The 23513-nt window shown below is 41.0% G+C and overlaps 2 protein-coding genes across 9 annotated transcripts in view; one reads left to right on the top strand and one right to left on the bottom strand.

The window, feature by feature from the left end:
- The window catches only part of clcn2a (chloride channel, voltage-sensitive 2a), a 50404-nt gene extending 33737 nt beyond the window's left edge, over positions 1–16667 (top strand). For 4 of the 6 annotated variants that reach the window (XM_034103817.2, XM_034103818.2, XM_034103820.2 and 1 more), the window contains 16 exons: positions 476–560; positions 2345–2446; positions 2847–2949; positions 3880–4029; positions 4115–4184; positions 4642–4752; positions 5679–5892; positions 6068–6201; positions 7167–7411; positions 7701–7812; positions 7935–7981; positions 10284–10346; positions 10872–10910; positions 11007–11111; positions 11726–11812; positions 13309–16667. In XM_034103817.2, the coding sequence (XP_033959708.1) occupies positions 476–560; positions 2345–2446; positions 2847–2949; positions 3880–4029; positions 4115–4184; positions 4642–4752; positions 5679–5892; positions 6068–6201; positions 7167–7411; positions 7701–7812; positions 7935–7981; positions 10284–10346; positions 10872–10910; positions 11007–11111; positions 11726–11812; positions 13309–13824 (2183 nt within the window). In that variant the 3' untranslated portion in view covers positions 13825–16667. The remainder of the gene's footprint in view (positions 1–475; positions 561–2344; positions 2447–2846; positions 2950–3879; positions 4030–4114; positions 4185–4641; positions 4753–5678; positions 5893–6067; positions 6202–7166; positions 7412–7700; positions 7813–7934; positions 7982–10283; positions 10347–10871; positions 10911–11006; positions 11112–11725; positions 11813–13308) is intronic. The other 2 variants (XM_034103816.2, XM_034103821.2) reach the window with 1 other exon arrangement.
- A 51-nt stretch (positions 16668–16718) lies between these two features.
- fam131aa (family with sequence similarity 131 member Aa) lies at positions 16719–22791 on the bottom strand. 3 transcript variants are annotated; one of them, XM_034103825.2, is made up of 5 exons: positions 22136–22791; positions 19447–19558; positions 19195–19371; positions 17754–17888; positions 16719–17608 (listed from the first exon to the last, which is right to left on the bottom strand). In XM_034103825.2, exons 2-5 carry the CDS (start codon positions 19535–19537, stop codon positions 17154–17156), a joined length of 858 nt encoding a protein of 285 aa, XP_033959716.1. In that variant the 5' UTR covers positions 19538–19558; positions 22136–22791; the 3' UTR covers positions 16719–17153. The 3 variants fall into 3 exon arrangements, with proteins under 3 accessions (XP_033959716.1, XP_033959715.1, XP_033959717.1); XM_034103824.1 differs by lacking the exon at positions 22136–22791 and adding an exon at positions 21722–21853; XM_034103826.2 differs by lacking the exon at positions 22136–22791 and adding an exon at positions 20519–20673.
- Between the last annotated feature and the right edge of the window lie 722 nt (positions 22792–23513).

Raw genomic sequence — 23513 nt, 5'->3', positions numbered from 1 at the left:
TTTTCAAATTCTAGCGCACTCGAGCTGGTTTCTCCAAAATTACCTACTCCACCTTTAATCATTTTATAATCTCGAGAAAAGCAATAATTTTCTCCTTTTATTAACAGTTTTTTCTAAATGAACAAGCTACCAAGGGAAGAAATAATAATTATCTTGTTAATTAAGAATAACAGCTTACCTTTGTTCATGGATTTGCCTCAGCAAATAAAATAAATGAGATCTGGTCAAAATGATAAAGAATATTATTTGAACATTTTGAGTTTATCATACTTTATGTTCAGTCATGTTAATGGCGCGATGATCAATATTTTAAGCATCTATACACACATAGATTTCAGCATCATAAGATAATGTGATTCTGTATTTGTAAAAATAAATTATAATTGGTCTCCAAAACCAATTTAAATGTCACTATCTACATCTGTAACAAATGGATAAATTGCTGTGCAGCCTACAACAGTGTTCTTTCCTTCAGAGACCATCACTGCTCTCTTTAAGACTCGTTTCCGTCTTGACTTCCCGTTTGACCTTCAGGAGCTGCCGGCGTTCGCCATCCTTGGGTGAGTCTTTTCCCTGGACTGACGCCACAATCAGGCCCGGTTCCAGAACAAAATGGCTCAGGGTGCATCTGAGATTAGAGAGGGTACAGTGGTAAAGTGCTATTTTTATAAGTGGGGAGTGGACCTAACACCCTCTAGGGGGGTCCTCACCTCCTATAGGGGGGTCCGGGGGCATGCTCCCCGGGAAGTTTTGTTTAAATATTGAAGTTAAAAGCATCAATCTGGTGCACTTTGAGAGCAAAATGAATGGATCTCATTTAATTTCAAACCTTTATTTATGCAGGTGAATCCCATTGAGATCATTGATATCTTTTTCAAGGGTGACCTGAATCTGATCTATGGATCTATGTGCTCTTTGCTTGATTCATGCCTTCCCAGTCCCTTTTCATGTAGCAGACAATGTTATTTAACCACAATTACAATTTATTTTATTTCAACTAAATTCTTATTATTATTATTACTACTATTATTATTATTATTATTATTATTATTGTTATTATTATTTTTATGTCATATTTTTCACTTTTCTTTTTTTTCACTTTTTTTTTTCCACTTTTCAAATGAGGATGCATAACGACTCAACTGAGGGTGCAATGCACCCTTATGCACCCCCGTAGAACCGGGCCTGGCCACAATAGACCTGATCCCAGAGCAGTTACTGTTACTGAGGAGATCTGAGCCCCCAGTCCCTCTGTAGTCTCCTCATAGGCACATTCACATTTCTGCTGCAGGCTCAAGGTTGATTTGTAGTCAAAGAACGGAGCATGAAATTAACTTTTTACTCTGCTGATTACGATAAGTGACTGTATCATCATGACGTGCCAAATTGGATTAGTTTGATGCGAAAAACCTATTAAATGGAAAAAAAACAAAGATTAACAATTATTGGCTCCTCTCAAAGGAAGTGATTTTAAGCTGTGGAGGCTGTATTTTCTTTTTATGTCATTGGGCAAAAATTCACAAAAACATTTCAGTAATTGTATTTGAGGTTTTTCTCAAAATGGCAAAAAAACTGAATCTGAATAAAGAGCCCTTCTGTCCGCTCCCATTGATGAGCACGGGCATATAAACACGCTACTAGTCTTTCAATTCAAACATCATCTCGATTATCATTGTGATCTGAATGCGCTCTTATTGCGAGAATAATGAGAGTTCCCGTCATATTTTCCTTTTTAGACTTAAATACACTGACATATTTTGATTTGAGGCCCCAGCTACAATATTGGTAAAGTGTTTCAGATCTAGAGACAAATTATGCTAATATTAAATAGCATTAAAATGAGCAATCTGCAGTCATGAGCTTCTATTAGCAACATTGGTATTGTAAGCAATTTCCTTTAGATAAGTATGTCTTTCTTTTTTTCTCTGGTTGCTTTTGAAATGTGGGCAGTTTTTGCTTTTCTGCAGGATATTGTGCTGCTGAATTAGGCCTTCACCACCTGTAGGGACATGCATGCATTCAACAGCCAATAAAAACACACTCTCTGTAAAATGACCTGAGATTGACCAAAGTCTCCCATCAGGGACTAGATTTTCTAAAGCTTTACAACGCCCAAAGGGGTTTAAAACGTTTTTCTTTCCGACCTGTTGAATATGCTGAAAGGTCACTATGAAATGTTTTGCCCAATGATGCCAAAAATAAACTGCCTGCCTCATCGTTAACCATGCAGGAACATTGCTTTTCAGTGGCAGTGTGATTGCTTTTCAGTGCAGCTGGTTTTGTTTTGTCCTGGGATGCTTTTTCTGCTTCTCCTTCAAACAGGTGTGTCTTTGTGTGTCTGCAGGATTGCCTGTGGTTTTGGTGGCGCTCTCTTTGTCTACCTGAACCGGCTGATTGTGGAGTGCATGAGGAAGCAGAAGACTATTAACAAGTTCTTGCTGAGGAAGTGAGTAGCTGATTCTGACTGACACAAAATATTAAACACTTATGTAGATTGGCATTTTATGAAATGCACTTATTTGTCTTATTGCCGAGAGATGAGATGATTGATACTCCTCAGACATGAGAGTGGGAATTATCATTTTCTCTTACTTTAGGCAAGACGGGGGATATGCATTTATCTCAAAGTATTGAATTATTCCTTAATAAAAATAAGTGCTTATCCATAGTCGGTCTAATGCACTCAAATAACTCCTGTTAAATGTATTCATGGGAAATGTAGGTTAAGTCTTTATATAAATTGTTTCAGTTTTACACATCACAGAGAGCTATTTATGCCTCACCACCACACATAAATCAAGCAAGCACATACAGTGTGACAGGCGCCCCCATTAATGACCCCGCAGTCCCTCTCTCCCTGTCAGGCGCCTGGTGTATCCCGCCGTCGTCACCCTGCTAATCTCCACTCTCACGTTCCCTCCAGGCTTGGGGCAGTTCATGGCGGGACAGGTGAGAAAGTACTTTCCCGCTCTTATGACGGCATTGAAGCCTGCTGACTGTTGTAAGATGATTGATGGTAATTCTGAGTGAATAGAGAGCTGGTGCTTCTCCTATAAAATGGCATGAGCTGTTCAATAGCTGCCATGGGACCTAATATGGATTGGTATAAAGAAAGCAACATTAAAACAAAAAACAGTTAACAAATGTTCATTGTCATAGAGTTACACATAACTTGCTTGATGCAGCACTGCAGTATTGTGTATGAAAGAAAGAAATACGCCTCTTTTTCAGATAAGGTGCTGCCACTGGAAATATCTGACAATTGAAACAAAGTGAAACGTAGTTTGAGCTTTTCTTAAAGTTGCAAAGCAAACCACTTTTGGGCTGATATTGCCTGTACACTCCACTATCATTGTGCATAACAAGCCATTTAAATTCACTTTGATCCTTTCAGACTGTCAAAAGAAAGAAACCTCTGCCTGTGAGGAGGAAGAACAACCTTTATTTGTCCTGTGCAGTGACGCTCATTAATTGAAACAGTCTTGTCAAAAGGACAAGCTTTTGCACTGCCATCAAAAAAGGTGTACTTGTTTCTAGAATATTTGAAACATGAGGAGTTGTATATCCAAAATCACAAGTTCAAATTGAGTGTCTTTGCACCGCACAGATAACAGAAAAGATTAAATTCCATTCAATGTTCCTTATTTCACCAAGGTATTCCTCAGTATCGTTGAAGATATCATTAAGGGAGTCTGAGATTAATTAAAAGCAAACAATGAAACATTTAGATGACATCCACCAGCTGTACCACATACTGCATTTCTGGCTGCAGGGATTTCATGATGATGTAGATCCAAAGCTGACCTTTAATTCTCCTGTAAGTCTGTCATCTATATAATCACGTTCAGATAACCTTTCCATCTCGTGTCGACCCTTCAGCTCACGCAGCACGAGTCTCTGGTCGCTCTGTTTGACAACCGCACGTGGTGCCGGCAGGGCGTGGCCGAGGAGTTTGATTACCACCACAACGGCTGGAAACATCCGCAGGTCAACGTCTTCATCACACTCGTCCTCTTCATCGTTATGAAGGTAGGCTTTTGACATATGTATAGAAACGGTGTAGGATTTGATTCCTTTTTACTTATTGTCACACACACTTGTCTTTCTGTCTCAGTTCTGGATGTCGGCTGTGGCCACCACCATGCCGGTTCCATGCGGGGCCTTCATGCCAGTGTTTCTTATCGGTGAGTAAATTATTCAGTGTTTTCTAACGAATCTACTGCAGTGGTAACAACCTCCTTTATACTCGTGTCGGTTTACAAAGCACTGAAAGGTTTAGGGCCAAAATACATGTACAGTATAATATGTATTCCTACTTTATAAAACACCCTGACCTCTTAAGTAGTCTAGGAGACGTTTTCTTTCTGTCCCGGGGTGAAATCTCAACATAGAGAAGCAGCATTCGGTTTGTATTCACCATATATATGGAACAAACTGCTCCAAATATGTTAAGACTATTTGTGATGGCCTTTTATTGACTCAAATAATTGATTTCTTTCACTTCAATGTAACCTTTATTCTTGTATTCTATACCTGTCTTGATTGTAGTTGAATGTCCTTTTGTTACGTAATTACTTTGCACTTTTGATAAAGCCACAATCTTGCCTTTTTAAATAACTTCTCTCTTTGTGCAACGAGCAGGTGCAGGATTTGGCAGACTTGTTGGAGAGGTCATGGCAACCATGTTTCCTGATGGCATACATGCTGATGGCAGCGTGTATCCCATAGTTCCCGGCGGTTATGCTGTAGTTGGTGAGTTATGTTATTGTTTTACAAACTGTACCTTAATTCATTTTGTTTCTAATTTGTCTTGATAATAATTTTTCCAAGCCACTTTTCTTCTCTTCTGTGTAATTGAAATTGTCCCCGCTGCGAAGCTGTAACCATTCGTATCACTTCATGCCAGCTTATAGAATAAGATTGATGAAAGCTGATTCCACTTAAGTTGAACACTACATTTGTTCCAAAGTAAAATAGAAAATCGTTTGATACAAAATTGCCACGGTGGTGGCTCACTGGTTAGTGTGACAGGGTGGCGCTAAATGTTATGAATTAGAACTACATCCTGCAGAAAATCTGGTTTGGATTTGCTGTCATGAAGCATTCCTTCTCTGATTATTAAAACACAGATACATTGCACATTTAACACCAGATATTAAACTGTTGGGAAAATACTGAATGTATTTGATAACAAAGGCCCAACTGTAGCTGTGTACGTAACAGGATGTATGATTACCTAGAAGAGCGTCAGGACACAATGTTTTAGGCATATGATAGCTATGTGATTAACATGATGATTCAGCCTCTATGGAGATAGACATTATGACAAGAATGATCATTTCTGACGTGGGTCTTACTGTAGCTAATCTAAAACTAAACATTGTATACTGCTTTGTACCGGTATTCCTGCATCTTGTGACTGTGTAACCCTCTCTCTTGTATATAAGCATGTGAAGGACACTGTTCGGGAACTATTTTGTCCCATGCAACTTTGTATGTGATGACTACTTCCATTCTTGCAAGGATAATAAATACATGTATCCTGATATTGAAGCTCAAGCCGGTGACGAGTGATATTTTTCTAACATAATCTGTTTACTCTTTTATTCATGTTTACAAAGATTCCTCATCACACACACAAGACAGACATTTTTCTTCTATGATTCCCCCCCACACAGGTGCTGCAGCGCTGTCTGGAGCGGTCACCCACACGGTGTCCACAGCGGTCATCGTGTTTGAGCTGACGGGTCAGATCTCTCACATCCTGCCTGTGATGATCGCTGTGATCCTGGCCAACGCCGTGGCCCAGTCGCTCCAACCATCGCTGTACGACTCCATCATCCGCATCAAGAAACTCCCTTATCTGCCTGAACTCGGCATGGGACATCAAGAGTGAGTGTTTGTCATTACCCACCTGTTTGTTTTTCAATAAAACGACCAGATGGAGTTATATTTAGTTATTATCAGTGTGATTCTGTGCGCTCATCTGTTTTGTATCTCTTCTCTCGCCTTTAATTTCCTTCCCTCTTGCATCAACACCTCTCGATTCCCTTTTCTCGTGTTTCAGGAAGTATAATATCCGTGTGGAGGACATTATGGTCAGGGATGTGCGTTACATCACTCTGAACTCTTGCTACCGGGACCTGCAGGAGATGCTGCTGACTGGTCAGCTCAAGACTCTGGCACTGGTTGAGTCCAGGGGTAAGTGCATGGCAAACCAAATCAATCTTAACAAATCTCAGCATGCAACATTATAATACTACAGAAAAATGTCAATACAAAATGACAATGAGACACTGAACTGTCTGTTCCAGGAACACTCTAAGCAAAAACTTGGTAATTGACTGTTTTTTATGCAACAATCATTCAGGTGTGAGACCTGTCCTTTTCAGGATGAATTGCTCAATTGTTATTCAGCTGAAATGAGTTCACCCCTTTTTTATAGATTATTTAAATCGTTTTACAAAATAAATGATCATTTAAATGATACAGTACACTCAGTCATCCTGTAGTCTAATTAAAGAATCCTGCGATAAATCTTCATGAAGGTTGTGCCTTGTTTCTCCTCCCATTGATATAAATGAGTTTAGAATGCATTTGAGAAACATTTACTTAATACAAACACATTGGAATGCAACAACATCACAAATGTAATAAAGCTGAATCAACATCTCATTTAAAAATATGATGCTTATAAGCTTAAGTTATATTTATGACCGTTTAGAGAGCAGGCAAGCAGAAAGGATCCTCATGCAGACTCAGAGACTGAAGATGTAATGAAGATACTTAAAAAGCAGGAACAGCAGGCAGCTTCCAGACAAACAAAGCTACTTTCAGCCACCACAAAGGAACAGGGCTGCTATAAACTGTGACGACTTGGGGAAGTAGGATTAGGTGAGCAGGGTTAAAAAGGGACAGGTAATACAAAAACGAAAGACATTAAAACGAAACATAAAAGGGCAGATTATTGAAATAAACTTAAAGTACATAAAGTTGTATTAGTTTCAGTAAAATATTAAGACTAATACTGACTTTGGTTGTAACGTATGCTGACACAACCCCTTCAAAGCAATTATTCCATGTTCCACTTTTACCTCTGCATAGCCAATTCTATCTAATTTCCTCACATGTTTTCTGTCAACGTTTGTCTGCTCCTTCTCTTTCAGAGTCCATGATCCTGCTGGGCTCCATCGAGCGTCTGCAGCTCCAGTCGCTGCTCTCTGTTCAGCTGGGCCACCAGCAGAGGCTGGAGTACCTCCGCCAGCTGGCCCAGGACAACGGCACCCACGATCACCTGTCCAGCCTCACCACCGACAGCACGCCCAGCTCCCCCTGCTCCCACTCCCACATCAACGCCTCCACCACCACCAGCGCACGCCAAGCGGTCCGCTTCCTGGTGAGCACCCAACAGGTGTGAGGCGTCCGAGGGCAGGGCTGGGGGAAAAGGCTTTGGTTATTAGCAGTAGACATAGAGTGGATCAACCACAGCATGTGTGAAGCATGTAGCAGTAGGTAAAGGCACAGATGGACCTGTTGTGGTAAGTGATTACTGTTAACTGTTGAAAATGTTTTATTTCCACGGTAACATTAACACTTCTCTTCTGTGTCTCTGTCATCTGTGCCATTACCTGTCCTGTTTGTTTATCTGCATGTGCTCGTGTGTGTGTGTGGCTTCGTCTGTTAATATTGTGTTCACATAGATCTCCACAGAGGAGTCTGCCTCCTTCAGCCCGGTGGTTTCCAACACTCAGCTTCCTCTGAAATCTGCCTTGAAAACTGTGTCCGCCATCGGCGACACAGAGACGCCAAATAGTATGTACTTAACATCGGTGTACACACATACACACACACATTAAGACATACAGAGTAACAGTGACGTTTGATTTCAGGAACATCAAATAAGCTTTAAAAAAATGTTTTTCTTTTCTCTCAAGGTTCTCAGACCTTGACCTGTGCTGACCACGATAAGGAGCTAATGGAGGTGAGTTAAAGCGCGGGATATGATATGTGTGGGTGCAAGTATGAATATGACGCGTATCTTATACGTGGGTGTGGGCTCTCTCTGAGTCCACCATATGCCGCCCTCCTCCTCTTCCTGCTGACGGGCAGAATCCACCCACTGGCAGCAAGGTTTTCCTGTGTGCTATCATCAGTGCAGTTTAGTTGTATAACTTACTGTATAAGGCATTGCATAACACCGTCACTGCCTCTCATTTTGAAAATCCAGCATGTTCACAGTTCTTGGTCAAACTAAGGGTATGAAATGTGTTTTATGTATTTTCAACCCTTAAACAATATTGATGCTCTGGTGGGTCAATCATTGTTCAATTACAAAGATATGAATTCAGTTTATAGCGGAGATACCGGTACTCAATATGTTACAACTGATTTAACATAATTCAATTTGATTTAAGAAAGCAGCCATTCAAACATTCAGTCTTGGTGTTCAACATGTATAACTTGATGTTATGCAGCATGTGGTTCCCAAGCTTTTGCCCGCACATTTCTCCTGACCAGTATTCATCAATGCCAACTTAAGCGTCATAGATTTGTAAGGAAGAATGAATCAGTGCAACACCCTCTGACTTAATTAAGTCTTAACACGGCTAAATGTAATGAAGAACACTGAGACTACAGTGCAGGGACGTGCACAGAAATTTGGAGGGGCTATTGCTCTAAACTGGAAAAAGGGCCTCCCCCCGAAAAAAAACATAAGACCTTTTGAAAATTGTAACTTGTTTTTCAATGTAAAAGAAACCAAACGATTTTTACATCAACTAAATTGAACAGTAATTCACATCTCATAACAAAATAAGATAAGGCGACAACTTGCATTCGGTGACTTGATTTAAAAAAAAATGTTTGCGGTCCATATCTCATTAAAATATCTAATGTTAGGAACTATTAAAGACAAAATGGGGACAATTCTGTTCTAATGTAGTTTGACCATTGTAACTGCTGTGCAGGACATACTGATAAAATAGGGCCTCGAACTAATTACCTAAAATAAACTCACTAATGAATTAAATCAGTTCAATACGCATTACTCTTATTCTTATCATTCTTTATGAACGCAGTGACGGTCTAATTAATCTAAATACTTATTTATTTAGTATTCTATAACTTAATAACAGAGAGGGTCAAACTAAAGTGGTAGAAACATGGCAGAAATCCTACAATGAAGCGGGACATTGAACTGTTCACCCGTGAGAGGGCGATCAAGAAAAGAGAGCGAGCGGCCCCGTTGAGGGAGTTTACAGATGAAAAGACACAGAAAGACAGAAGCACAATAACAAGTAGGCCTACGCTATATTTAGGTGTTTTTTTTGTAAATAACCGACGGTATCAAGAGGAAGTAAAGTCCCCTGGGTTGTCGCCTATACTCTAACTGCCATGATGAGACAACTCAAAATCAAGTATCCAAAATCCGACACTGAGGTGGTCTTAACGCACCGGCAGATGACAGCGCTGACAAAGTGTGTTTCCCGCAGCGAGATGCTACAATACTAATTGTGGGCTTATCGTGTTGATTTGGCCACAACAGAAAAAAGAAAAACAAACTCTCGCTCTCTCCAGAGAGGCAGGTCAGCCAAAAATGCCAAACGGGCCGTTGCCCGGGCAACATTAGCCCGTATCTGTGCACGTCCCTGCTACAGTGGTTATTTGAGATGAATGCTAACATCAACATGCTAATGTTAATATACTGATGTTTAGCATGTTCATTACATTCCTTAACAAGCAATGAACACAATAAGTGTTACTAATTGGATTGTCAATAGTTTTGCAGGTATTATTTGATAAACCACATTATTGGACAAATACAAATGTGAGCCTGTTGATGGATATTGAGGGATGTTAAAGGATCATCAAAGCTGTTACAGTTTATCCTGAGGGAGACATAAATCCACAACAGTTGTTGAGGCATTTCATCAATTAAATTAACAGTATGTGAAAATGTGCAATTTTTCAACATAATAGCTCCTTATGGAGACAACAGAGACAATCACAACGACTTAAAGTCCCAAACAAAAATGTGTGGTGTTCAGACCCCTTTTTCCTGGCATTGTATAACCCATGTTGTATTAACATTGGGTTTCATTACAGATTGTCTGCCCTTGTCTTCTTCTGTACTGTAATAATTATACCCTTTCAGCAACATTGTGCCCACGTCATGTGACTTCTCCTGGTAGAAGTCAGACGGGGAACCAATATTGCAGCAGCATAAAGGGGGAAACTGTGAAGCTCTGTTAATGGTGTGTTCATGTCTTCTCCTCGGTCGGAAGAGCCCGGCTGGGCCGGCTCCTCCTGAACAAAGACAACCCAAACGAGTGCGGATCTCCATGGCGGTAAGATTGTCTACCGCCTAGAGACTGTTGCTTAGTAACCGTTGCCTTGCGACACGCACGTAGTGAGTGCTGGGCCAAAATATTTGTGGTGCAACAAACAAAGCGTCAGAGTGGCTTTGCAGAGAAGTAGTCTTTTCAACATCAGTGTAAAACAGGTGTCTCATCAGCTTTCTTTGTAACTGCTGTTAATATGCCTTCTGTGTCGTGTAATTGTTTGTTTGTGTTTAATTTAATGCTGAAGGTGTTATTAATTTTCTGGGAAATGTGTTAACAGTTTGACCCATAAATCAAATCTCAGCGTAAACCTCTGAAATTCTATAAGTGACTAATTTGCGTACGGCTCTGTATTTCACACACAGTAACAAACAGATCCCCCCCTCAGATTTCCCCCACACATAATGTGTTTGTGTTGGTACACTTTGTAGTGTACTTAATGGTGTAACTTTGTGTATATAAACCTTTGTATGTGTGTGTCAAACAGGGTAAATGTGCATCTTACTTGTCGATTTTTGGACTGTCTTTTAGGACTCCACTGATACGGAAGATGGCATGACTCCATCAGACGTGAGAGCTGCATTTACAGAATACAATACTGTTAAATTGTGTTTTAGAATAAAAAAGTTTAGAAGTGTAATTGTTTCATTATCGTTCTCCCTGCAGATAGCTGAGTGGGAGGAGCAGCAGCTCGACAAGCCGGTGGATTTCAAGAACTGCAAGATTGATCCCGCTCCCTTCCAGCTGGTAGAGCAAACATCTCTGCATAAGGTACACTATAAAAAAGACCTACATGACATTGACTTCAACTTATGATATGAATATTAAACAATAAATGACCTGGAAATGTGCCAACCATGTGTATTTTTCGTGTGTTTAATTACTACACACTGTGTTTAAGTACTACACACTGTGTTTAAGTACTACACACTGTGTTAAAGTACTACACACTGTGTTTAAGTACTACACACTGTGTTAAAGTACTACACACTGTGTTTAAGTACTACACACTGTTAAAGTACTACACAAATGTAGTTCATTGTGGGCTTAATCACCAGACTGATGGGCTATCCTGGTGTTACAGCTTAAAGGACCTGGCACTAAAACTGCAGGTGTTATGAGGTCCATGAACCCCAGTTGAATTATTTGAAAGGTGCTTTGAATGTATTTAATGACCCTTTAATTATAAAGTAATTCTTAATGATGTTTTAATGCGTTGACTAATGTTGGGATCATTCTGCACAATATCAGCCAAATGACCATCTGGAGGGACACTCACTCATCACTCATTTGTTCTTGAGCGCTTTGCAGTGGTGGAAGAAGTAGTGTAGAAGTAGATTATTCTCTGAATCAAGTAAAAGTCATTAATCTCTGCCCCTCCACAGACCCACACTATCTTCTCTCTGCTGGGCCTGGACCACGCCTACGTGACCAGCATGGGACGTCTGGTTGGAGTCGTCTCTCTCAAAGAGGTTTGCATGTCTTTACTTTAATTGTTCAGGCTTCTGATTGAAACATTTCTTTTTGATATGATTGTTATAAATATACTTAAAATGATGATCTTTTATTTAAAGGTCCCCTATTATGCTAATTCTCAACAATGTATTATAGGTAGAGATGCACGATATTGGTTTTTTGAAACCGATAACTTCCTGCTTCTCAAGACCGATACCGATAACCGATAATAATATAATATATATATAATATATATATTAAATGTACCTGTAGTTTTTGCATACCTGGTGGTAAAAAAAAGACTAGTAGTGAGCAAATGACATGAGCATTACTACTATGAACAAAACTAACCCTGGGGTTGTCAAACGTCTTGCCTATTTCAAAAGCCTCGTCGATAGGTAAAAGCCCCGGTGCCTTTGCAGCTGGCTTTGGATTCGCCGTTAGTTTAGCAGCGCAGGCGTCTTCGTACGCTTTTAACACACCATCGTAGCGATGGCGATGTTTGAGGTGACTATTCAGGTTGGAAGTATTATAGCTCGTTACCTTTTTCCCTCCTCGTGGAACTTCTGCATTGCATTTGTTAATACAAATAGCAAGCGAACTATCTAACTCTGAAACTTTGAAATAGTCCCATACTACCAACGACATGTTTGTTTACTGTCCTGGCTTCACGGCCGCACACCATTTACATCACAGCCAGGCATGAGAAGGGAGCGCTGGATTTGTGGAAAACTCCCCTCTTCCTAAACCATTAATACCACAGTACTGACAAAACGGGAGGAGCCGAGTGAAAAACAAGCGCCCCTCATCCCAATCCACCCACACCGCAGTATTTGTTTCCTTTTTTTTACCCAAAGAATATATTGTATATTATCGGCGCTATTAATACTTTTATCGGGATGACGTCATAATTCCTAATATCGGACCGATAATTATCGTGCACCACTAATTATAGGTCTCAGATATATTAAAAACATGTCTCTGAAGTGTTTGGCTCGAAATACCCAACAGATCACGCATTGTAGCATCCCATAAACCCCTCTGTTTCAGCCCTGTTTCAAAAGTGCTGATTCTCTGTCTGTTACTTTAGATGAAAATAAGGAGCCACTCCCCTCTGAGAGATATTTAGTTAAAAAGAACGTAATGGTGCTCTAGGAGGAGATTCAGGTGGTAAGGTGGGGGGGCGGGGTTACCTTGGTTGGTTATTGGCTAATGGTTCCACAACCCAAAAAAACATTATGACATCACAAAGTGGCCAAGATCTGATCAGCTTTTTGGGTAAGGTTTTATGGAAGATGTATGTGGATTGCACACAGGACTGGATAATTCAGACTTTGATTACATTGCATGAGTTGTGTGTCTTTTAAGTTTTCCTTTTTAAAATGTGGCATCAATTGGCTTCAGTTAATGGAGAATTTTCCCTGTTTTGTATTATCGCCTTGTCTCTCCCCATTCCTTTTTCTTTTGTTATACAATTGATTCACTGCCTTTTTCTGTCACTCTGTATCTCCAGCTGCGTAAGGCCATCGAGGGCTCGGTGACGGTGACTGGAGTGAAGGTGCGCCCCCCACTGGCCAGTTTCCGTGACAGTGGGAACAGCTCGAATGTATCCGAGGTAACAGAACTACACAAGCTGTGCCTCCGCCACAGGGGGCTTTCGTTGCCACGGGAACCCAACCGTCCAGATGTGCAGAACCAGCCAGACCTTGCGTACAAAGAGATCCCCGTCAACTTCTCGGACCAAACGAACCTGCAGTTTGAGGCGAGCCCCGGAGACGCCTCGAGCCAGTCGTCAGAGCTGGTGCTGCAGGAGAGCCCCTCGTTCACCGAGGACCAATCAGAGTTCACTTTTGACTGCAGCCCCTCCCACACTGAGGAGTCGGAGCTGGCCTGTGACTATGACCTCCCCACACACACTCCTGAGCCGGACCACACGGAGCAGGATCCGGGAAGCCCGTCTCTGAACAAGGACCAATCAGAACCTGAGGGAGAGGTTTGCCCCGCCCACACTAAGGCCCAATCAGAATGACTCGAGGGGATCCTCGCTGCCGCATCATGAATATCGACGGTTCTTACATTCGTAGAGGTCGCTCTCACCTCCCAGTTCAGCCTAGATACCGTGTTTCTAACCTTGTTGTGTGAGCGAGTGAGTGAGAATGAGTACATGTGACATCATTACCATCATGTGTTTCTGTCAAACTGTGCAAATGCCTGTTTTAAAGGATAAAGCTGGGTGTATTCTATATTTTTATAACTCAATGAAATCCCATGAAAACATGAAAACCAATTCAAGCTGCGAAAAGTGATGAGAAAGCTCTAGTAGAACATTTGCGCATTTCGGTGGGTCACGTAGCTGAGGGGCCAATACTGGAGATGAGTGTCAGAGAGTCACCTACTACTGTTTATATAAAGAAAAACTATATAAAACCTTCTGTGGCTTCAGAAACCCTTCATGAACTACGATTCAATTGACAAGTGAGATACAGAGAAGTGATATGACCAGACCACTATCGCTCTTCTTCTTTGCTTGCAGCTGCATTAGCCTCTGCTAGAATAAGTGGGTAATGTAAGCACCAGGTTTTGACAAGGAAGAATAATTAATTGGATAGAAAACAATCTGCTGCATTAATGTGGAACCTTTATTTAGACTGTCCCTCGTGACTAACAATGTTCAGAGTGCAATACTCAATCAGTGGAGGAACAAATATCAGTTTTAAGTTGCCTTGAGATTTTGAACGTATCACCTGATGTTCCTCTACAGAAGGAGTTTGCTAAGTCGTCATGGAATAATAGATGTTAAAATCTCCCTTTTTTTTAACTGAGCACTTACCGATGTTAAATTGTGTGTCTTTTAAATTGAGTAAAACCGACCTTTAAAGCTCTCTGTTAAGGGGACAATAATCAAAAGCTTATGCTCATCTAATGATGTCGCTTTGTATGTGACGTTCATTTAAACACTTCAGCAAGCTGAGTACTGTAGGCTATATTACTCAAACGTAAGTAACTAGTGCATTCGTTGGGCATTCATTTTAGCTCTGTTTTATGGTGGTCTACAAATACACTAGTTTTATCTTTTCATGGGGTTTATTGACCATGAGAAAAATATAGAATATTGCAAGCTGTATGTTTTGTGTGTGTGTGCGTGAGACATTTTGACACTTTCCTTTCCATGCTCAGATCTTGGACTCTTTAACATATTTTGAGTCTTCATGCCAAAAATAAAATCCTGTTATCATGTCTTCAACTACATTACTTCGAGAATAAAAGTCACGCACAAATAATGGAGGGGGAACAATAATAGACAAGAAAGCACAGAAGAACAAATGAGCACACGATGGTATGAATTGAAACTACTACCTATTCACTATCAGTGGACCAATAAACTAGAAAGTGGCTGATAATATTTATACATAAAGGTATTGGATGATATGCAATAAATATACAGTAATAATGCAGTAAAAGAGGGTTTAATAGCAACAGTGTCATCATTAGTTTGTCAGGACTCCATTGTTTAATTACCACACATCATTTACTAACAAATAATGGTTTGTCACCTCGGAAATCCCCAAATCAGCAGAGATCTACCGTTCAAAGGCAACTTCCAAACAGGGACGGTTCTAGGGGGGGCAACAGGGGCCAGTGCCCCCGTAACACTGACCAAGGACCCCGTAACACTGACCAGGGAACCCCCTGTGGCCCCCCTCCAAAAAAAAGGTTACAATATTACGATTGATTGGAACTAAGTCCAATCAGAGTCCCGGATGTACAGTGGAGGTTAAACTGTTCATTACCTTATATAAAAGCAAATACTGTTTATATTTTTTAATTAAATTGTCACTTAAAGTTACTAAAACAAATACTCTGAATGAAAAAAACTACTGAAACAAAGGACTGTAACTTACATTTACTAAAACAAATAATCTTACAAATATCAATTGCTGTATTTTATGTTTATTTTACACAATTACTTTATACTGTCTTTGTCTTTTTAACCCGCTTGTTATTGTGCCGCTCTCATGAAATAACTGGCCCCAGCCTGGCCCCCCCCCCCCCCCCCCAGTAAAATTGGTCTAGAACCACCACTGCTTCCAAAGGACCACCAAGCTTAGTAACAGGGCTCCAAAGTGGTGAAGCACATTGTATTTAGCATGAGTATAGTTTACTTCACATGTAGCCTGGTTTGGCTTTAGAGGGGCTGATTTCATAAGGGCAACGTCGACTGTCTGTCACTTATACTGCCTCTACATTTCTGCTTTGTGAATTTAATTGTGTGTTTAACAAGATTCTAGCCCTATAAAGGGACAACACTTAAGCTCAGAGTGAACCGAGGAAAACTGGCTGTATCTTTATGAGAGTAAATGTAATCCAGCCTGGCCTCTGTCGAAAGAGCAAAGAGTGTTTGAGTCCTTGTTAAGACCCTAAAATGGATGAATGTATTTTATTTTCATGCAACAATTTTGAAGCCATATTTCAATCCTATGTGATATCATCGCAGCACATTAACTCATTGTTTTTCAGTGTAAACATTGGTTCAACGATTTATAAACGTCTTAACTTTTCGTTTGCATATAGAATGTGACGTAGAGCTCGCCATATAGGATAACGTATAAGGAGTTAAATGTAGAGAGTGTATAAGCAAATTTGCAGCGTATATAGTTAAGCAATAAGTCTGTAGTATCTCCCTTTATATGGCACACTGGCCTGTATATGCTCTGTGCATATGGAAATACATGGATGAGATCTACGTACATGATATTGTACATAGGAGAATTATGCATTTGAAATCCAACAGCCATTGTTATTTTTCAGAGGACATGAAATTGTTTTTGTACATGAGTGAATGACTAAATAAAAAACAAAACACCTTCAGAAGTTGTTTTCATTTGTTGTACGTTCAGTTTAGTGAAGGAAAAAAAGACAATCTTCCTTTTTAGAAAAATCATTTATTTATATATTCATGACATTCAGACATTCAGTATCAAACATAGTCCGACCCCACATGACACAGCATGACCCAGAGAAAACAACACTACAAAATATCCATAGAAAACCAATGCAACACATGACTCTCCACAAACAGATGTACAAAACTCAGATTGAACAACAGCTTTACATTCTGGTTGAACTCTCCAATAAATATACTGTTTCACGGCAGCGATAAACGGCGGAGCGAGACCAGAACATGAAAGGCTTTGAGGATGAGAGACAGAAGGCAGCGAGTGGAGAGGAGATGATCAGAGGAGGAGGGGAAGAGGAGGACGAGAGAGGTTTACAGTGAAAGCAGAATCGATTTTCTCATCATATCCAGAATCAACACAGACTCAAAGAGACATAAAGATGGACAACACATCACATCAGTTACTCTTTCTTCTCCTCGACTTCCTCCTCTTCGTCGAAGGATGCCACTCCGGATGAGGCGCGGTCGGAGAAGAAGCTTCTCCGGCTGGATTGCCACGCTCGAAACTCGTGAAACACGCTGCCTTCCTCCTCCTCGTCCTCCTCTCCAGGAGACTCTGAGTGAGAGGTGGAGTAGCAGGAGTCGAACCTGCTGCTCCGGGCCCGGGGTCTCCACTCAGGCTTGTTGTGGATGCAGACCTCGTTGCATTGCTCCTGGGAAACAGTGGGCTCCTCCTGACCCTCCACCCTCTCCTCCTCCTCATCCAGGAAGGGGCTCAGGCAGTCGCTGGGTAGAGTGGAAGAGTTGGTCTGGGACGCAGTGCTGGAGCACAGGGGGCAGTCGGGGGGCGGAGCCTCAACACCCTCGCCCTCAGGCTGGCTCGGCGCAGCACTGATTGGACGGGTCGCGGCGCCGTCTGAGGGAGGAGCAAAGAGTCAGAACACCTGGAGATGGATGGAAAAGTGGGAGAGGGGGATGGGAAGATGAAGGCGATTTGTTAGATGATGCAGAAATGAAGATGGAGATGAGGAAATGAACAAAATGGAGGAGACTGTGGATACCTGAGCTCTCGTTGGAGGAGGTTTTACTCTGACCGTTGGTGTGGGAGTCTTCATCATTGGAGTCTTCCTCATCATCATCTATAGACGCCCAGGCACGCAGCTTAGCCTCTGCGATGGCAAACTGCTCCGCCACTCCTGGCAGAGAAAACAGGTCCAATACATTTATGACAACCTTAAAATAAGGAAATGCTGCATCTTTTAATAGGGTTATTGTCTTTCCTTGGTTTTATTTGAATTTTTAGATGCACAGATTTCTATAATAAACAGGAAAGAAAAAAACGGTTTGTCTTTTGAATCCTGTGACACCCTCAGATTTGTTGTGACTTGTTTAAAAGATGAATGTATTCAATCGAGTGGAGAAAGAAAAATCTCATTTTTTCTGACAGCCATGTCAATATAAGGAAAGTAAAGAGTGAAACTGCTACCCTGTCAGACTAAGTAAACATTAGGGCTTTATAATGGGCCCATTATTTGGTTGATAATAGCCTTGTCTAAAAAACTGTACTACACAATTTCCCAAAGCCCAAGGTTACATTTTGTTTTACCTGCAGACAGAAATGCGTGGAGCTCGCCATATAGGATAACGTATAAATAATTACATTTAAGAAGATGGTATCTATTTAAGAGCAAGGTGACTTATTGATCATCAAAAACTCTGTTGATTTTTTTTATACCTAATTATCGACGACTATTCGTTTCAGCTCTTATCACAAACTTTTTAAAAAGCTTATTTTGGAGCTTTGATCTAGGTGTGAAGAAAAAATACTTAATCATCCGTCACTACCTCTCTCTTTATCCCTCTCTCCCTCCCTTGATTTCGCCGGCGCCACAGAGGATGAGTCACAGTGAAACAGCAGGAGCGGTCATACCGTCGGTGGGCAATGAGGTGTTCTGGGAGAAAGTCTAATAGGCCACCATCTGCTGCCAATACAAGACATCACCCCGGAGACAACGTGGTGGGCGGGGCGGACCGCTGACAGGCAGGAGGGTCGGGGGATTAGCCGACTGACAGGAGAGTATACTGGAGCTAAACCGAGCTACGCAAGAGGAGGCACGTGCCCTAAGGGTGGCCCTCTGTGTTCAAAAGTAGTGCGGACATGAGGGGTCAGAAGATTTTAAAATATCAAGAAACTGTCTCAATAAATGTTTAGTTACTTTTTTGTAATTTAATAATGAGTTTTTGTATTTACATTTCCTTTTATGAATTCTCCTTGTGCAAATAAATCTTTGCGAACGTTTTTAAGTTAACATTTCTTGGTGCTAGTTGTTGTTTTTTTGTGCACATTTGACTGAAAAAAGTAATAGGGATAAAATCAGCCATATTAAAAAGTGGTGGGTCCCCAGCATCCCCAGTGTAAATGACATGCCTACGCAAACAGCTAGTTAAACACTAAAGCTGGATACAAATCTTATCCTTGGTTGAAGGTGGCAGAATGAATACCTGCAGCAAAGCGCGCCTCCTTCTCTCCCTCGCTAAGATGGCAGTAGGAGTTGAAGTGAGCGGCTGGCGGCGGCTCCGCAGGTTTGGGCCAACCTTTCCACTCGATGAGGTGGGCGACCCGGCCCTGAGCCAGGGAGGTGGGCTTGGTCACATGGTCCCTCACTGCCTGAGAGATACCTGAACACAGAGAGGAGATGTTTTACTTCTAGACATTCATTCATCAAGTATAAACGGTTGAAATCAAGTAAATACCATTTAAGGAGGATCTGGCAAGTGCTGCAAACTCATGGATGCCGACACTTTTCCTCGAGTCTGCTGGAGATTTTCCTGACTTCGGAATCATTTCACTCTCCTCAGATTTCACCTGTAAAACAGATTAGACGTTTAGCAAAACTCCTTGTTTGACAAGCAGCAAATTAACTTTGTTGGGTCACACACAGCACTAGTCAGTTATTCCAGGATTTCCACATAACAGTAAATGTTTACCAGGCCAATATTTACACTGTGAGAAACCTTCTAAAAGCATGTCAATGAAAAGCAAAAATTCAAATATGAATCACAAACAAACACGTTTGGGCCTTCATGCCAGAATAAGTGCTCCATCCCAAACAGAGCTTTACAAAAGATACTTTTCCTACCTCTTCTTTTTTTTTCTTTTTTTTAATATATTTATTTGACAGGGACAGTGCACATTAATTGACATTTCTGTAAATGCGCCAGAGTTAGCCAACAGGCTATTTTTCGTCTGTAGTCCCTGGACAGATGTTAAAAGTCAGTCTCAGTATCTCCCGTTTCTCTACTTCTGGGTTTCAGCCTCATTGTGCGGCGTTAGTGCAAAACGCAGCAACCACACAACTGAAAGTCACAGCTCGAGTTTTCTGGTTTAAACCACCAGGCAGACGAGCAAACAGCTATGCCCTACATTTAACTGCAACAGCTGCTAAAGCCACTGTAAGCCGAAAGGAAGCTGTTACAATGGTCGTGGATGAGTTGAAGGCAGGTGGACACTCTTCGAGCCACTGGGCTGACATATGGCGTTTGACCGGCTCCGTTAAGCAGCTCCAGCTCAGCCAGCTGATCCATATTAAAAGTGATATTGCCACCCTACTAACTACTCGACCGAGAACAAAGACACACATGGCTGCAGGAGGTCGATCTGGTTGCTCGGCTAAATCTGCAGAAGCTGCTGGGAATGTGTCTTATTTTGAAGGGAAGGTGAGTCCAACAACATGTTGCCTGAACAAACTGAGCATGTGCATGACTTGACAGATATCTCTGAGCAGATCCCCACAGGAGAGGCTCCTTCCTGCAGTTAATGGCTTACGTTGAAGTCAGAAATCAAATATGTGTCAGAGGCCCACAGTGGGGGGGCAGTGATGTGACGACCGGGTGACGTTCAACGCTGCAAATCACTCCTGTGAGCTCCGCACACGTCTGACATGCTCCACAGTGATAAACACACGGCAAGACTTTCAGTACCGTGGACATCTTAGAACATGTTGAAAGAAGAAGACACATTTAAATCAGCTTATTTTTAGGTCATGTGCCAATTAGCCTCGTTTGTCACCACCTACACACTGTCACACCGCAGTTACCCTCCATACGTTTTCAGTCTGTGTCTCCTCGAAACAAAAATATATTCACTGTCAAATTGAAATGTTCCTCTCTGAATGTTTAATTTTGATCATTTTACCTAGTCGGCATGGTTGGGAGAATAAAAGAGCAAAATTAGAGACGAATCAGACGATTTAAAAAAAATCTATGTTGTACGATTGTTTTTTCTCTGTTCAGTTAAAGCTGCGACAATAAGTGTATTGGCAGAAAACATAATAGCAAACTATTTTGACATAATAGCAAACTATTTTGAAAACTGATTGTTTCCAGACTCTCAAATACATTTCCTGCTTTTTTTGGGTTTGTCTCTTCTTAGAAAATGGGGTTTAGGACTACCAAAACAAGACATTTAGAGACATCACCTTTAACTTGAGAACATTTCCCCAATTTTATGAGATGTTATAGCCTAGATAAAACTATTAGTGAATCTAGAAAATAATCGGCGTATTCCTCAGGAACTTGCAATATTTATTAGTTTCAGTCCTATAATTAATTATCTTGGGAACACTCAGATATAGGCTGTGACCCAATTAAGGTGTCTGGACCCCATTATTGGAACCACTTCCGTAAATATATTCACTATTTACAGCCTTGATGACTCGAAAAAAAATAAAAGATTAACCAATAATTTAAATGATAAGCAGTCAAATGTTTTGTGACAGCTCCCTTTTATATTTGCTTGTTGTTCTCTTTTTGAACCATTTAACCTGCACGATTTGGCCTCTCTGAAGCATAGATGTGATGTTGCTTTTTAAAAAGACTCCCACTTCAACATGATGATTGTCAGCTGATACACATGCTGCTAAATGACATTTATCCTGAAAACACAACAACATGTAGCAGGATTTGCAATTGTGATCATGCTGCTTAAAAGGCCTTTACACATTCATATTTTGATTATCTTGTAGCCTACCTGCAGAGGCAGACAGCAGTGTGCCTTTCTTTTGACACAAATATGACTAAACATGTCTCACAGGGTGATCGTCAGCCTGTGGTGTGACTTCTCCCTGCAGGACCAACAAGTGGGGTCGACTGCAGCCAAACACCTGCATCTGTATGGATGGAGCCGCAGTGCTGATTATTTTTTCCGGAAATTCAATCAACAGAAGCGACACGCTGACGGCTGAACAACACATCATCGCCATTGACTGCTGCAGGCCTGTAGCCTTCAAGTATGGACACATAACGCACAAGATGCAGCAGCAGGTCTCCAGGCAACCTCTGAAGTCTGCATCTGCATACCAATGTCTCCAGACCTGCATCGGGTAAACACCCCGGACCCCCCTGCCCTGAACTAGCGCTGCTCGATGTTCTGTAATGATCCTACCTGTAAGTGGGACCGCTCATCATGATAATGCGCTTAATTGTCTCCAATCCGATCAACAGATGACGGCTGTCCCCGTGCAGCTCGCTCTGCAGCATCAATGGCTCTCAGGGTGCGGGAACACCATGCTCCTGTCTCCAGCATCAGGTCTCCGGCTCAGACGCACCATTTGTTGCTCGTAATGTGGGTTACTTGGCTGTCCAAATGTCTCCCGATGGTAAGCGTCATCAGCGCGAGGCGGTGTCACATCTATGTCCCCCCCCCCACTCCTCCCCGCAGAGACAGCATCAAGATACAGTCACCTGCAGATTTGGCCCCGGATAGCTCTGCTGCTGGTTTTTGCTTTTCTTTTATTATTTTTAGTTTTTGCTCTGATGTTATGCTACTTTACCGCACACTTCCGCAGTGGTGAGGTAAACAGACCCTGCAGGGGGCATGCGGTTAATGTGCGGAATCCACTGCAGTCTGATGTCAAGAAAACGCTGGAAATATCTTTAAAAAAGTAGTTATTATAAAAAAACGTATTTAACCCACTTATGGGCATGTATAATATTTGTATCTTATTTTCCTTCATAATCCCAATGCATTTGTTTTCATGTTCCTGTTATTTCCATTATGTTATAATAATATAAGTAGGTATGTTTAAGCCTGGCTTTATTGGTTATTTTTAAAACTTGTTTTTTTACATTTTGTTGTAATTTTTATTCTGGCAAATATTTTTGGCTCAATATTAAAGTTAATTTTCATTATGAATAATTATAAGATAATCCCTTATTACATTTTAATAAAATAAATGGACATAAAATGGAAAAATAATACTAATGCTGACGTTTTTTGACATTTTATTAATATATAAAATATACTGAAGCTACAGTGTATGTGTATGTGTTTGTTTTCAGACAACAGACTGCATACACTCAGTTGGAAAATGAGGGCTCAGTGGGGGGGGTCTACAGCCCATTTTCTCCAAGGTGACCTAGTGGGCTAATGCAGCCATGATGCAACCTTCAGAGGAACCACTCCAACTTTTCCTCTCCTGAATTACAATTGTCTATATGCAAAAAAAACGTATTTTCAGACAAAACATTTCCAAACAAAAACCTACGATTTCCCTTTTTCACATCAATTCCCAATCTAAACATACTGAAGTATCATTTTCTTAACCTAAGGCTGGTGACTTTTGCTTATATCTTTAGATGTTCTCCTGTTTTTATAATATTGACTGTGCTTCGATCTTCTACCAGTTATTTTTATAATATCATGTCATTACATTTGACTATTTACAGTAAAGAAAGGAAAGGTCAGTTGATTTGGAGTGTCTCTGTACAACCACACAAACAACAATAAATCCAAGGTATTGGACACGCTTCAGACACTCATG

Source organism: Pseudochaenichthys georgianus, chromosome 17 (genome assembly GCF_902827115.2).
Source record: "Pseudochaenichthys georgianus chromosome 17, fPseGeo1.2, whole genome shotgun sequence".
In the NCBI taxonomy this organism is placed as follows: domain Eukaryota; kingdom Metazoa; phylum Chordata; class Actinopteri; order Perciformes; family Channichthyidae; genus Pseudochaenichthys; species Pseudochaenichthys georgianus.
Note: the sequence above shows the minus strand (reverse complement) of the source record. Positions and strands in the feature narration are given on the sequence as shown.